The 14,405-nt window shown below is 55.7% G+C and overlaps 1 protein-coding gene across 3 annotated transcripts in view; it reads left to right on the top strand.

Annotated features, from left to right (window-relative positions):
- The window catches only part of EPHB2 (EPH receptor B2), a gene marked incomplete at its 3' end in the record, with an annotated part of 185,321 nt that extends 180,112 nt beyond the window's left edge, over positions 1 to 5,209 (top strand). For all 3 annotated transcript variants that reach the window (XM_081214529.1, XM_081214527.1, XM_081214528.1), the window contains 5 exons: positions 410 to 625; positions 1,516 to 1,665; positions 2,720 to 2,913; positions 4,396 to 4,551; positions 5,101 to 5,209. In XM_081214529.1, coding sequence (XP_081070655.1) covers positions 410 to 625; positions 1,516 to 1,665; positions 2,720 to 2,913; positions 4,396 to 4,551; positions 5,101 to 5,209 — 825 coding nt within the window. The remainder of the gene's footprint in view (positions 1 to 409; positions 626 to 1,515; positions 1,666 to 2,719; positions 2,914 to 4,395; positions 4,552 to 5,100) is intronic.
- Between the last annotated feature and the right edge of the window lie 9,196 nt (positions 5,210 to 14,405).

Below are 14,405 nucleotides of genomic sequence, written 5' to 3'. Positions count from 1 at the left end.
TAGATGCTATTTAATAAATATTTATTTAAGCACCTAGTACATGCTAGGCACCTTCCATGCACCTTCTTGTTGAACTCTGACAGCCCTAGAAGGTGGGTGTTAGTTATCCCCATTTAACACACAGATGAGAAAACTGAGACTCAGAGAGGTTAGGTCACATGTCCAAGGTTGCACAGCCAGCAAGGGACAGAGCCAGAGTCAAACCAGCTCCAGAGTCCATGTTCTCTCCACCACCCTGAAACTGGCCTCTCCTGGGCCTCCCTGAGGTTTCTTGAGCATCGGAGTCCTTCCCACCGAGAGCCCAGGCCAGGGCAGCAGGGTCCTGCTCCGGTTTCCCATTCTGAGAATGCTCCAGAGATCTGACTCATGCCCTTCCATTTACTCTGTGTTTCCTCCACTTCTCCCGAAGCAAAATGATGGGCAGTTCACAGTCATCCAGCTGGTGGGCATGCTGCGAGGCATTGCGGCCGGCATGAAATACCTGGCAGACATGAACTACGTCCACCGCGACCTGGCTGCCCGCAACATCCTCGTCAACAGCAACCTGGTCTGCAAGGTGTCTGACTTTGGGCTCTCACGCTTTCTGGAGGACGATACCTCAGACCCCACCTACACCAGTGCCCTGGTAAGATGGAGGCAGGGAACAGTGGAGTCACAGGGCCAGGGAGGAGGACGAATATCCATCTCTCCCCGCAATACGTTTTCACCAACACTTGCTCATGCCGAGCGCTGTGCTGGGCCCTGGAGACGTAGAGACATAAACCATGTTTTCTGCCCTCTTGGAGCTCACAGACTGGTGGACACAGATGTGCCGAGCACCAGAGAGTGACGGGGCTGTGAGTTAGACACCAGCCTTGGGAGGCAGAGGAAGGCTTGCCAAGAAGGAGTGATAGCTGAGCTGAAAGCCAGGTGCCAGTAAAAGTTTGTCAGACGCCGTATTCTCATGGGGAGCTGTGACTGAAACACAGGCTGTCGGGGAAATTGGTGGGCACCCGTGCTGGAGAAGTAGGCAGGGCCAGATCGTGGAGACTCTTGACTGCCCAAGCTCAGGACTCTCTCCCGAAAGCTGTTGGGGTTGTTGAAGAGTTTTAAACAGAAAGGAATAAGACACAATCCCTAGCCTCAAAGAGCTCAGAGGTGGTTCAGATAGAGCCAGGTAAGTAGGCAAACGATATGAGTACTGCTCTCTGTTGAGAAGTGCCTGCTGATGGAGAGGTTATGGCACACAGTTGTAGGATTGAGAAGCGTGAGCAACTCTTTGGGACTTAGGGAAAGATTTGCAGAGGGACTTCAAGGATGAGAAGGAGATTACCAGATGGCAGAGTGGGAAAAGGCACTTCATGCAGAGGGGAAGGCGTGTGCAAACGCCTGGAGGTCCAGAGCAGCGAGGTGAGTCTGGGGAACAGTGATATTTCGTGTGATTGTGCAGCACAGGGCACAGGGTGGGGAGCTTTGCGAGCAGGGGGCATGAGGGTAAGCCTCCCACCCACTAACCCTCCTCATTCTGTTCCCCAGGGTGGGAAGATCCCCATCCGCTGGACGGCCCCGGAAGCCATCCAGTACCGGAAGTTCACCTCGGCCAGTGACGTCTGGAGCTATGGTATCGTCATGTGGGAGGTGATGTCCTATGGGGAGCGACCCTACTGGGACATGACCAACCAGGACGTAAGTCTCCAAGGGGATGGGCAGAGCCTCTCTGGCCAGCCAGACAGGTGGGGAAGATCCAGAACTTCTGGCCTTTTGTGTGTCTCTCAGAGGGTGGGATCAAGGTCTCTGAGATCCCAGCCCGATGTTGGTTGATTCAAACATCTGCACGGGACCCTGGACTCTCCAGGGGACTCAGGAGTAGGAAAGGCCTACCCATCCACAAACCAGCAAATCTTCAGAATGCTGTCACCTGTGGCCGACCCTGAATGAGGCCATATCTGCCCCTCAGGTGTTCACCACCCATATGGGAGACAAGACAGTTATTCTGGGAGCCAGATGTAGTTATCAGGTGCTATGTATGATCAGGTACTAAAGTGGAGGAGGCAGGTGTCCAGCCCTGTAGGTGTTGGAGCAAGGGCAGTGTGGGCAAGATCAGCCAGGAAGTCTTCACAGACAGGTGGGACTGACACAGTAGTGGGACTGGGAGACGCGAGGGCTTCCAGTGGAAAGGACAGCCTGTGCAAAGGCCCAGAAGTGGGATGATGAGGGGTCGTGTCAGGGAGCATGGAGAGGAAAGTTGATCCGAAAGGTCGATGAGGTTCAATAATGGGGTGTTGGAAAATCGATCTGAGGAATTCTGATTTGCAGCCACGCCAGAACAGGGAATGCTTGAGCAGGGAAGGTACCCACAGTCAAGCTGGGCAAGATGAATTTGGCCCTGGGGGCAGGAGAGTTTGGAGAGGTGTTTGGGCTCCTTTCCCCGACAGGAGAGCCAGGTGGGGTTGCCCACAGGAGGGTCAGCCTGGTGGACCCTGAGGCAGAGGGTATCTCAGGGTGCTGGGTGGGTGAGTGGGGGGAGCAGAACACCCAGCTGCCAGGCCAGACCGAGGCCACAGGTGGTGGGAACCCAGGTGAGGCACATACTGGGGCTGCCTCCAGGGAGTGGAGGCAGTTGCCATGGCAACCAAGCAAGTCTGTCCTGCCATGTACTGGGGGCAAGATGGGCCAGGCCAGAGGGCAGATGCTCTTACCTCACCCACCCAGCCCCACCGGGCCCCTGTGTTGTCCCCAGGTAATCAATGCCATAGAGCAGGACTATCGGCTGCCACCACCCATGGACTGCCCAAGCGCGCTGCACCAGCTCATGCTGGACTGCTGGCAGAAGGACCGCAACCACCGGCCCAAGTTCGGCCAGATCGTCAACACGCTGGACAAGATGATCCGCAACCCTAACAGCCTCAAAGCCATGGCGCCCCTCTCTTCCGGGTACCGCCCCACCTGTCCCGCCCCTTTTCCCAGTTCTGCCCTGGCCCCACCCCCTCTGGTAAAGCTGAATTGGGATATGGGGAAGGACAGCACTAGTGTTTGTTGGAAAGATGACTACCTTGGGGTGCAGAGTGCAGGACACAGACTATCCCGAGAAGGAGAAGGAAGCCCCATCTGGTAGAGGAAGCATCTTTTAAAGCATGGTCGGAGAGGACAGCTTTTAAGAGATATCGTCAGAATCTTGGTGAATAGATTTACTCCTCACTCAGTTTCCTCCTCCACACTTAAACCTGGACCCTCTGACTCGCATTTGCAACCTCCTCGACATGGCCAGGCTCACACACACATGCATGTACAGGCACAAATATAGTCCCGTGCGCGTATGTGAACATACAGCTGGGCACAAACGCTCATGCTTGTGCTCACACACAATCTCACACACATGGAGACACCCATTCTCAGGCTCTCACACCTACACACGTCCACAGGTCCTTGAGCACACACGTTCAGAAGTACATACTCACCACACAAACACATGCACGCACGCCCCACACTCGGGTTGCCATCCTTGTATCAGAGAGACCGGCTCAGGAGGTGCGCTATAGCTCCAGTGATCCCGTAGCTTTGCTTCTCCCACTGGTCCCAGGGCGCCCTCCATCAGGTCTGCAGCCACCACTGCCTTGCCCGAGCAGCTTCAACAGGCCAGCCCTGGCCCTGCACACTCTTACACTTCAGGACGCTTGATCGCACAGGGTTTCTGAGGGGCGTCCGGCTAGATGTCCTCGGGGTCCAGGGCTGCCTGTGGCCAGAGACTCTCTGGGCCCAAGTCCTTCCCCTGCCGAGTTCTTAGGGCCAAGAGATTTTCGTGTTTGCCTCTGCCCGTCCCTCCTCACCACGACCCTGCATCAGCCACTCCTGATTCTTCGGATAAAAATCACTCTGAGCTTTTAGCCTGAGGGTCACTTCACACCTCGCCTGCCAGGAAGTCATTCCCACTAGCCCCACCAGCTCTGTCTGGACTTTGGAGAGGCAGTCCACAAGATCAGCTTCCTGTAGCACAACCACGGTAGAGAAGGACAGAATGGCATCAGGGGAGGAAACAGCAAATACTCAGCACAGTTAGTCCAGCTGAAATCCCTCCTCCTCAAAAGAAGAAGCATGGCAAAGCGTCTCCCGCCTCACCACTGTGGTCCAGCCTCTCCGCAGTCCCTGTAGAGGCTTCCCTAGACTTTCCAGGTAACGCCAGCTTTGAGTCCTGCACACACTCACTCTCGCCTACTCACACGTATGTGTACACATTTACATGAGTTCAGACTCACTCCTGCTCTCACACAGAAAGGCTCACATACATACACACTCACCTGCGTTCACACACACGGATGCACGCGTGCAGGTACGCACACAGCCTGCAAGTGTAGTGCTTACCTTCACCCCCAGGTCAGCATGTGCCCTGACCGTCCCCGTTGCCCACCCCACCCCCAGAATCAACCTGCCGCTGCTGGACCGCACGATCCCTGACTACACCAGCTTTAACACGGTGGACGAGTGGCTGGAGGCCATCAAGATGGGGCAGTACAAGGAGAGCTTCGCCAATGCCGGCTTCACCTCCTTCGATGTCGTGTCGCAGATGATGATGGAGTAAGTGCCCAGCCGCTTCCACCCACTGCCATTAGCCCCCCTCCCCACCCATCCCGCCACGCGGGGGGCTCTAGAAAGTGAGGAATAGACAGTGCCCCAGCAGGGATATGGGGGACCAAGGGGCAAGACGGCCAACACGGACTCACATTCATATCAACACCCAGGTCTCCTGCCACCCACTGGCCGCGACCTTGGGCAAATCACCGAACTCTTCTTAGCCCCAGTTTTCTCTTCTGTAAACTGGGGAGTGGTAGGAAGGTGAAAGGAGATATAAAGTGAATGACTGGGTACTTAGTAAATGCAGGTTCCCTTCTCCTCCCCCGAAGCAGAGGAGACACGTGCACCTAGGCACCCTGATTCCTAATCACGGGCTCCTCCCACCTCAACGTTCACTCACTCCAGCTCCAGACGCCCACCCATTCCCCCGGGCCCTTCACCCCCTCCCTTGCCCTCTCCAGCAGGAAACCCCCGGAAAAGCCCAGGCAGCTCTACCTGGAAAGAGACCCTCCACCCCCGCATTTCCCTAACACACGTGCTTCTCTCCCAAAGGGACATTCTCCGGGTTGGGGTCACCTTGGCTGGTCACCAGAAAAAAATCCTGAACAGTATCCAGGTGATGCGGGCACAGATGAACCAGATCCAGTCTGTGGAGGTTTGACGTTCACCTGCCTCGGCTCACCTCTTCCTCCAGGCCCCGCCCCCTCCGCCCCACATGCCGGCCCCCGGTTCTTCGTCCACCGCAGGGTCAGCCACCTGCCAGGAGGCCACGGGCCACAGGAAGAACCAAGCAGCGCTCCAGCCACGAGACGTCACCAAGAACACGTGCAGCTTCAGATGATGGAAAAAAGGGAATGGGGACAAAAGGAAATAGATCCCGGGAGGGGGCGGGAAATACAAGGAATAGTTTTTAAAGAGGATTCTCATAAGGAAAGCGATCATTGTTCTTGGACAAAAAAAAGGGCTTGGGAGATTCATGCAGTTTGTCCAATCGGAGATCAAAAGCAGTTTCTCTCCAACTCCCTCTGGGAGGGTGACCTGGCCGGAGCCAAGAAACACTTTCAGGAACACAAATGTGAAGGGAAGAGACGGGGGCCACACTTCTCTCCCGTCCCCGGGGCTGCTCTTCCAGGTCTCACTCTACAGCCACGCGCCAGGTGGATGGGCAGGCGACGGGCCGCCACCCCCGGAGCCGCTCTTGGAAAATCCAGTCCCGCTGCCTCTGGGCAAACAGAAGAATTTTTCGGTCTCTGGAGAATATTCTAGAAACTCCAGTGAAAGAGACTTGTTTCTCCTGTCAGCTCCCGGGGCTGAAAAGGGACTTTTGTCCTCCTGGGTCAGGGAGAACGTGGGGACGCCAGAAAGGTCAGCCTTCCTGAGGTTGACCATCCCCCTCCCCCCGGTCTGCAGCTCCACATCCACGTCACGTGCACAGCTCGGCGGCCATGGCCCAGCTGGGCACCCGCTCCTGCCAGTCCACACCTGGAGGACTGATGCTGCAATGACTGCCATCAGCTACGACTGCCACTGAGAAGGATTGCTCCTACATCTGGGTTTGTTTACAGCCATTTGTGGACTCGGGGGTATTTTGGTCAGGGGTGGATTTGGTTTGGGGGGGCGGGGTTTGTTGGTTGGTTTTTTTTTTTTTTTATGACAATGAAGTGACACTTTGACATTTCCTACCTTTTGAGGACTTGATCCTTCTCCAGGAAGAAGGTGCTTTCTGCTTACTGACTTAGGCAATACACCAAGGGCGAGATTTTATATGCACATTTCTGGATTTTTTATATGGTTTTCATTGACACCCTTCCCTCCTCCCTCCTGCACAGAGTTCCCACCTGCTGCCAGGCCTCACCAAAGCCAACTGCCACAGGGCCATCTGGGCCATTCAGAGACTGAGTGAGATTTGGGTGGAGGGTGGGGGCCGAGGTGGAGGAGCATCCCACCCCAGGACTGTTTTTGAAAGCAACAGATTGAGGAGGAGGAGGGGGCTGCAGGGCCAGAAGCCTCTGCCCACACCTCCATCTCCTTCTGTCCCAGTCCATCCAGTACTTTCCAGGCAAACAGGCCCCTTCGAGGTTCCTGAGTGCCCTCGGATGGCCAGAACCCAGTTTTGTCTCTGGGAGCCTAAACCAGGCTGCATCCGAGGCCAGGACCCAGATCATTCACTGTGATATCCCAGCCCTCCAGAGCATCACCCTCGGACCATGTGCAGGTGTGCTCCTCCCCTTCCCTTTCAGGAAAGCATGTGATTTCTCTCCCACCTCTTTCCCTCCACCAGACCTTTGCCCAGGTCTGAAAGTCTTGGCCATGGGAAAATAATCAGCCAAGGAGTCTGGCCACAGACTCTCTCCTATGAGCAAATGCAGCTACCTGAGCAGAACAATCGGTTAGTGAACTGAATGGAAATAAACACTTTAGTTAGAAAATGACCCCTGTTCTCTGTCAGTTCCAACAGAGACCCTGGCACCTTTGGGACATGTCAAGTGACCCATGATGCTCTTCTAAGGGACTTTGCCTACCTCAGGGTTCCAGAAGGCCCAGGGCTGAGAAAACACATGGAGGACACCGGTGGTCCATGTGGCCTTTCTGGCTCTGGCTTGTCAAAAGCACAGGCAATGAAAGAAGTGAGTCGTAAGTGGCTCAGAACTTGGAGTCTGGTGCCCTGCGGATCAGTGTGAACCACTGCAGGACACATTAGGAGCAGGGAGGTGACAGGAGTGCACTCGCTCTTTTGGGCCAGAGCAAGGGGGCCCAGGTATTAAGTGAGCTGCGAGGGCGGCAGCGTGAGGGTCCCGGAGAACCCATGGAGCCGCAGTCAAAGCCACAGGTATTATCACCTTATCCTGGTCAACTCTAATTAGCCTCTGAGCAGATGGACTTCTACTCACGTACAATCAAAATTCTTTGCGTGGAAGGAGGAGGCTGGGGAGGGGGAGCCAGGGACGCCACATCTCAGGACCTTTCCCTTTGTCCATGGGAGGCTGACCAGTGAGAAAGGTTCATGCCGCAGGTGGTCACCTAAAGGCCCCTCAGTGAGAGCAAGCATCCAACACGGACCAGCCTGTCATCTGTCACTCACCTGTTCTCAGAGCCCGAGATGCAAGGGGAAGGAAGGGATTAGAGGGGAGCATGGGCCCCCCCCAAGGGGGAACAGCAGAGCAAGCCACAAGGAAGGCATTGGCTGGTTTCCCACGAACTGGCCAGCCTTGGCCCGGCCCAGCCAGCTGCCCTTTGTGCCCCAAAGATGCCCAGCACGGGTGGCAGCTGTCCCGACACACAAGGTCACCTTCTGGAGGGAGCTGCCCTGATGCTCTTCAGATTAACTCTGTCTCCTCAGCCCGTCCCCCCAACTGCTCTGGGGCCCCATAGGGGGCTGGCAGTCGGTGCTTCCTGTCAGATGGCTTCCTGTCCTAAGCCGCTAGGCTGGTGTCTGCTAGCCAGCACGTCTGCCCATCCACCCTTCAGGGCCTGAGTCCTCCGTGGTCCTGGGCCTCCACGTGCCTGGTTCTCAAGAGTTAGGGTGCTACCCAAACCCTCTGTCTCTACTTCAGGGTAACGGACAGACATCGCTGTGACTGTCCCGGGTGCAGGCAGATGCTCACCTCTCCCCGCTGCTGGGGCAGCTCCCCCCGCCACCTCTTGCTTGCTTCTCAGTGGGGATGGTGGGCCGTGCTGCCAAGCGCCTTCCACTGATGGCTGCCTGCTCGCCCGGGCACACGGCTCTGAGCCACCCGCTGCCTGGTTACTAATCCTTTCCTGGCTCAACCTCCCCAAGTGCCAGCCCCCACCTGCCCAGCAGTGTGAGAGGAGTTTCCGGCCGCTCTGCACACAGTTGGTACTTGAGGAAAGAAAGCTGCCTTGCAAACATGGGCCAGGGCACCATGGAAATGCGGACCAGCTGCTCTGAGAGGGTGTGACAGGCAGATCTTCACAGCACCAGGCTGGGTAATAGAGAGCCATGCTGTCGCCCCCGCTCCTACTGCCCCAGAAGCGCCCCCAGATGGGTCAGATGGGTTACTGTTGATGATCAGCAGGCCTCTTCCTGGGGGATGATACTCTAAATGTCTATCAACCGGTAAGATGTGGGCAAACCAGTCAGAATAGGTGGTGGCCGTAGTGCTACACCAAAAGGCCCCAGAGTAGGGGCTAGGGTGGCGGGGGCAGTCGGGGATACTTAGGGACTTGGGGCGGTGGCTGTTCGCTACCCAGTGGTGCCTGCTGCTCAGATGGCATCAGCTGGACTTTCCCCATCATTTCTGGTCGGTCCCTCTCAGGGAGCTCTCTGCCACCCCCTTGTGTGCACTCACTAGCTTTGCGCCCCCCTCAGATCAGGGGCTCATCTCCAGAAGACTAGGAGCCCCCGCCCCGTGCCAGCCCTTCCTCACCCCTGGCTGAAGCACAAGCAGCAGTCATGGCCCCAGACCACTGCCCACCCCGGTGCTGGGCCCTCAGCCACTTCTGGCTCTCCCCTGAGCCCCTGAAGTTCCAAATGGTACCAAAGGTTGGATGACTTGTCCCAGGAAATAATGTAAATGCGTTCGAAGGTCAGGATGAGGCATGATGCTAGGGAAAAAGCACACTGCCACCAGAGTGGCAGCTCTGACCACTAACTTAAGACACAGATCTGGGCGAGCCAGCTCCGCTGAGCCTCACTCTCGCGTTTGTAAAATGAGAGGACTGGACTGGGTGAGCCAAGCATGCGAAACACTTTGTACACTGCGGCCCTGCGAGGGGGTGCTGGGGGAGAATGGGCTCAGAGAGAGGAAGTAGCTTGTTCAGGATTCCATAGCCAGGAAGAGGCAGAGCAGGGCTGTGTCCACCTGCTCCCAATGCCCACTCCACCACACTCAGATGACACGAAGCACCCGATGTCTGGATGCTGGTTGGTAAGAGAAGGGAAAGAGCAAATGGGCTGGGATTGTCACGGAGGGCTTCACAGAGGAGGCTGTCTTGACAATAACAGACGTTGAGAGAAAGGTCACTCCAAGTGGGAGGTGCAGTGTAACCAAAGATGCAAAGGGCAGAATGGTTAGCAGTTAGGAGTCGTTTCTGGATGGACCGGAGCAGTGCTGGAAGGCGGGGGCTGGTTTAAGGAGAGGTTGAGGCAGTTTGGACACGATGCACAGTGCAGCCACAGCAGGTTCTTGAGAACAAGAGTGGCAGAGTCAGCCTCAGGTGCTAGAAGGAGCAGTCGGTTCGGCCATCAGATGGGAGCAGGATGCCTCACAGCTCCCCCTCTCCCCCGGAGTGGGGAAAAGCCCCCTGGAGAAGCCCTCATTTATTCCCGGAGAATCCAGGCCCTGCTGCTTCCTTTTCCATCCTCACTCACTGACGCAGATAATCCAAAGAGTCATTTCAGCTGCTTGGAACAGCAGGGTTGGATTTGGTGCTACCCGATTCTTAATTCAGCTGCATTCGCCTGAGATGCCCACCCCGTTTCCTCCAGGCCAGGCACTGAGAGAGCTGCCACTCATGGCCAGAGCGGAGTAGACGTGGGTGGTGGTAAGGGCACGGGAAGGCAGGCAGAGCCCCACGGTGGGCAGAGCGGAGTGATGAAGCGAACAGGGCTGGGGGCTGGGTAAGTGGTATGCAAACTGCTCAGGAAGCCCATCTCTGCCCCATCGCCCTGGCCCTGGAGAGATCACCCAGACATGCTGTTGGAAGGGGGCGGGGTCCTGCCCTTTTCTGTAGTGTGTTATGCTGGGGAACCCAGAGGGAGGTTAGGGAATCTCATCACACATGCATGCTCCACCTTGCCCACCTTGCCCCAGCCTCCCATGAAATGGCTCCTACCATAAAACAGCATGGACTATGGCCTCGAAGCTGGCCAGATTCCCCTTCAGGGAAATCAAAGGAAGTGACTTGGCCTTTGTTCTGTGACACAAGAAGACTCAGGGACTCTCCATCAGAGGCTGGTCTCAGGAGGCTGATGCCACAGCAACTGCACTAATCGCTGAACACTTAGCCTACACCAGTCCCACGTGCGGGACCCTATGGGTGTCACCATCCCCACTCTATGAGTGAGGAATCAGATTCTCAGAGGTGATTCCCAGAGGATTCCAGCCAGGCCGTGTGCCTGCTCCACCCTGACCCCCTAAATCAGAATAGCCAAGGTTGGGCTTAGGAGCCCCTGTTTTTAACAAGCTCCTCCAGGATATTCCTCCAGACACTGAAATTCTCTCTTCACTTCCCCCACGATGAACTGTGCCCTGATGTCTGCAGGGAGAGGGTCTGGCGTAGACAGGGATTAGGAGAAAGCAGGACATCGTCAGATAAGATGCCCAAACTCAGACATGGATTAGGACCCATGAAGTGGGGGAAAGGGCTGACCCTCAGGAATGTATTGAGCTAAGCTTTCAGGAAAATTAGACCCCCCGCCTCCCCAGACCCAGAGTCTGTCTGAGTTTAGCTTCACAGCTTGAAGGCTGCTTCAGGAAAGCTGATATAGCAAGAAGGAACAGGAACCTAATACTTCACAGGGGCCCAGCAGTCCTCCCAGGGCCACCCTCTGGAGACCCCACAGGCCTCAAGGCTATGATCCAGGTCTGTTCACTCAGCACCTGGCCAGGTGGGCCGGACAAAGGCAGGGTGGGGCTTCCAGCTGGACCTGGAGCTTCATATAACTCCCTGCTACCAGCCTCTGCTACCCAGACTAAGGCACGGCTTTCCCTGGAGGAAGAGGGAGTGAAGGTCCTGTGTCTACTCAGGGTCTAATGGCCCCTGCTGGAGGAGGGGAAAGGGAGATGGCAGAGGGAGGAGGTCAGAGCCAGGCCCACATACACTCTGGGGCCCTGCTGACTCTGCAAGAGTCCAAAACTCTAACATTCCATGGGTGAAGATTCCAGCAAAACCTCATAATTCTAAGATTCCAACAGGATTCCATGTTTTTAAGATTCCACTACCATATGATTCTATGCTGCCAATTCTTGAAATTTCAAGTCCCATTGTTCAAGTCTGATCCCCAAACCTGAGGGTCCCAGCAGTGACAAAGCACAAAGAAAGAGCAAGAAAGAAAGAGATGGGGAGGGAGACAGCTAAAAACAAATACTAACAACTCCATCCTTTGAATCTGAATCACCTCCTTCTGAGTGTGATGGTGGATTTCCCTCCCTGGTAGAGGGGTAGAATTGCCCACACCTGGCCCTCCCAGTGGCCGGGGAGCTGACTACCCCAGGCTGCAGCGAAGCCCCACATAGCCCTCAGTGCCCACCGGCTGGTGGGCTAGACAGCTCAGTTCAGGAGCCTAGTAGGGGCCCCAGCGGCTCAGTTTAAGGAGGGACTCATCTGGGGTGGACACCCCCCACCCCCTTAGAGAGGAAGCTGCAGGGCCAGGGATTTGCTGAGGAATCTTTCCCAAGCACACCACCCCCCTGTTCAGAACCCGAGTCTTAACACTGGGAAGCCATAGGGTCTTGCTGCAAACCCCAGAGTCAGGTGCCTTCCCTCTGACAGTCAGGATGCAACTTCCGTGACCACACAGTCCCTGCCTCCATACAAAGGACCCCCTCACCTCCCAGCTGAGACCACTGCCTATGGAATCTGGGAGACCAGCTGAAAGAGGTGCCTCTGGGTTGCTCAGAGCCTGGTAATCAGTCTGGCTGCTTTCCCCTCCGTGGACAGGGACTCTGGTGGGCAGGGGGCAAGAAATTGAGCCCCTGAGGTTGGCCTGGGGTAGGACCGGCAGGGACACTCACTCACAGCCAGCCTCTTTCGACTCCACAGAAGAGCAATTCCTGGTTGGCCATGCCCAGCCCCAAACCCTAATCATAGCTGCTATTTCTTGAGTGCCAACAGTGTGCAAGGTGCTGTGCTTAACTTTTTATACACGGTGTCTTGCTTAACCCTCACACAGCTCTGTGAAACAGGTACAATTATTATTCCCCCTCCACAAACTAGGAAACTCAGAGACGTGTGTGGTAGCCTTCCCAGGTCACACCGTCAGCCAGTGGTCTCTGGCCCAGTATCTGCCCTCGTAATCACTATGCTACGCCGCTACCTGTGGTCCCCACTCAGCCCCGCCCCACTGTCAGACCCTTTGCCAATCAAATCCAGATCCCCAAGGAGCACCCTGTTTGGGGGCACTCGGACACCCCCTCTGAACTTGGCCTCCGGAACCCGCTGTCTGAGCCATGGGCAGTGGGTGTGGGCACCTGGACTGCCCACCCCCGAGCGGTTCACTCTAACCTCGGCCATGCAGCCAGAGTTCACAACTGGGGCCCGTGGGGTCTGGTGTGGTTTCACAGAACTCTGTTTCTTCTGGTCACAAATATGGGTTTTCCTGACAATGCTGGGGAGTCAGGGAGGGACGCAGCTGGGGCTCTGTTGGTTGTGGGTCAGCCCTGGCTCCCGGGACCCCCACTGTTATGACCGAGGAAATCTCACCAACTGGCTCCATGAGCAACCCTGAGCCTGTTACTCCAATGCCTTTGTAGGAGTATTTTTAGCAGAACCTTTCTTTCCCCCAAAATAAATGTGAATTGCAAAAATTATTACTTGGACTCACAGTATTTTTTCTCCCTGAGGTTCACCAGGGAACAAACAGGAGCTCCTAAAGGTCCTCAGCGGGTTTCTGAAGAGTGACTAGGAGTTTTCCAGGGCTAAGGATGAAGCCAGGGTTGGGGCTGGGGTGGGGACTTGGCCTGGGGTGTTGAACTTGAGCAGTAATTCCTAAGTGTTCTAAGAACATTCATTCATGTTTAAGAGTTCGAGCTCTGCTGTCAGGGGGTCCTAGGATTTGAATCCCAGCTCTGCCATTAGTTAGCTATGTATCCTTGGAGAGGGCACATCATTGCTCAGAGCCTCATTTTCATGTCTGTAAAATGGGGCAATAATGCCTAACTCCTGGAGTAGAGGTGAGGATGAAATGAGATGAAGCCCGTCAAGTGCTCAGCACTCACAACCGTTAGCTCTTAGTATTTTGCCGGGAGGAAGCAGCGCCCACGTCTGTCATACACTCTGCTGTGTTCTCCACAACGAGGACAAAGCCTGACTCATAGCAGGCTCTCAATAAACGTGTGTCAAATTCAAGAAAGGGGATTTGGGGGAGGGTTCCATGGTCAAATACGTTAGGCAAATTCTGGGCTTGGGCAAGTTGATCAGATTTCTTTACTTCGGGATATTGCAGAGCCTTAACTATGCCAAAAGCACAATGTGAATCTCTAAAAAAGTGTTATCATTTGCAGGGTCTCCCCTTGTGGAGGGAGCAGCTCTCAGTGTCCCTGGGAGTATAATTGGAGAAGTTCACCAGCGTCTGGGTACTGCCCTGGTGCTCAGAGGGAGAGCGGTGCTGAGGCTGAAGCTGGGCCCACAAACATGTGGGGGTAGATGTCAGAGGGGAGGGTAGTGGGAGGTCTACCTGATGGCTTGACATTCAACCAGGGAGAGCATAACAGACCCTACCTTGCAAGACCTTTGTGAAGCTTAGATAGTTAACGGGTGCCACAGTGCCCAGCAGAGAGCCTGGCACATAGCAGGGGCTCAGTAAGTTACTCCCTTACTGCCCCCAGGAGCAGCCCTGCCATACCAGTTGGGATGGAAGGCAGGGGGATGGACTGAAGGGTGAGCTAGGCCTTCTTTCTATGGAGCCACTCTGCCCCCTGGGGGCTGAGGCTGGTAACAGGCCAGACCTGAGCCCCAGAGGAAGCTTGGCATCCTGGGCTGGTGGGGTGTGGTGACTACTTGACTCTCTGCCCCCTGCTCCCCACCCCAGCGAAGGTCCCGGCCAGTGGGTGGGGACCTAGAGGCACAGTGATGGGGCAGAAAGCAGAGACGTTGAACCAAAGGTTATCCCCTTACCAGCTGCCCTAGATGCCTCTTCCCAGCTCCCAACTCCTGACTTAATATTAATACTGTGT

The sequence above is a fragment of the Mesoplodon bidens genome (assembly GCF_964165515.1).
Source record: "Mesoplodon bidens genome assembly, chromosome: 2".
In the NCBI taxonomy this organism is placed as follows: Eukaryota; Metazoa; Chordata; class Mammalia; order Artiodactyla; family Ziphiidae; genus Mesoplodon; species Mesoplodon bidens.
Note: the sequence above shows the minus strand (reverse complement) of the source record. Positions and strands in the feature narration are given on the sequence as shown.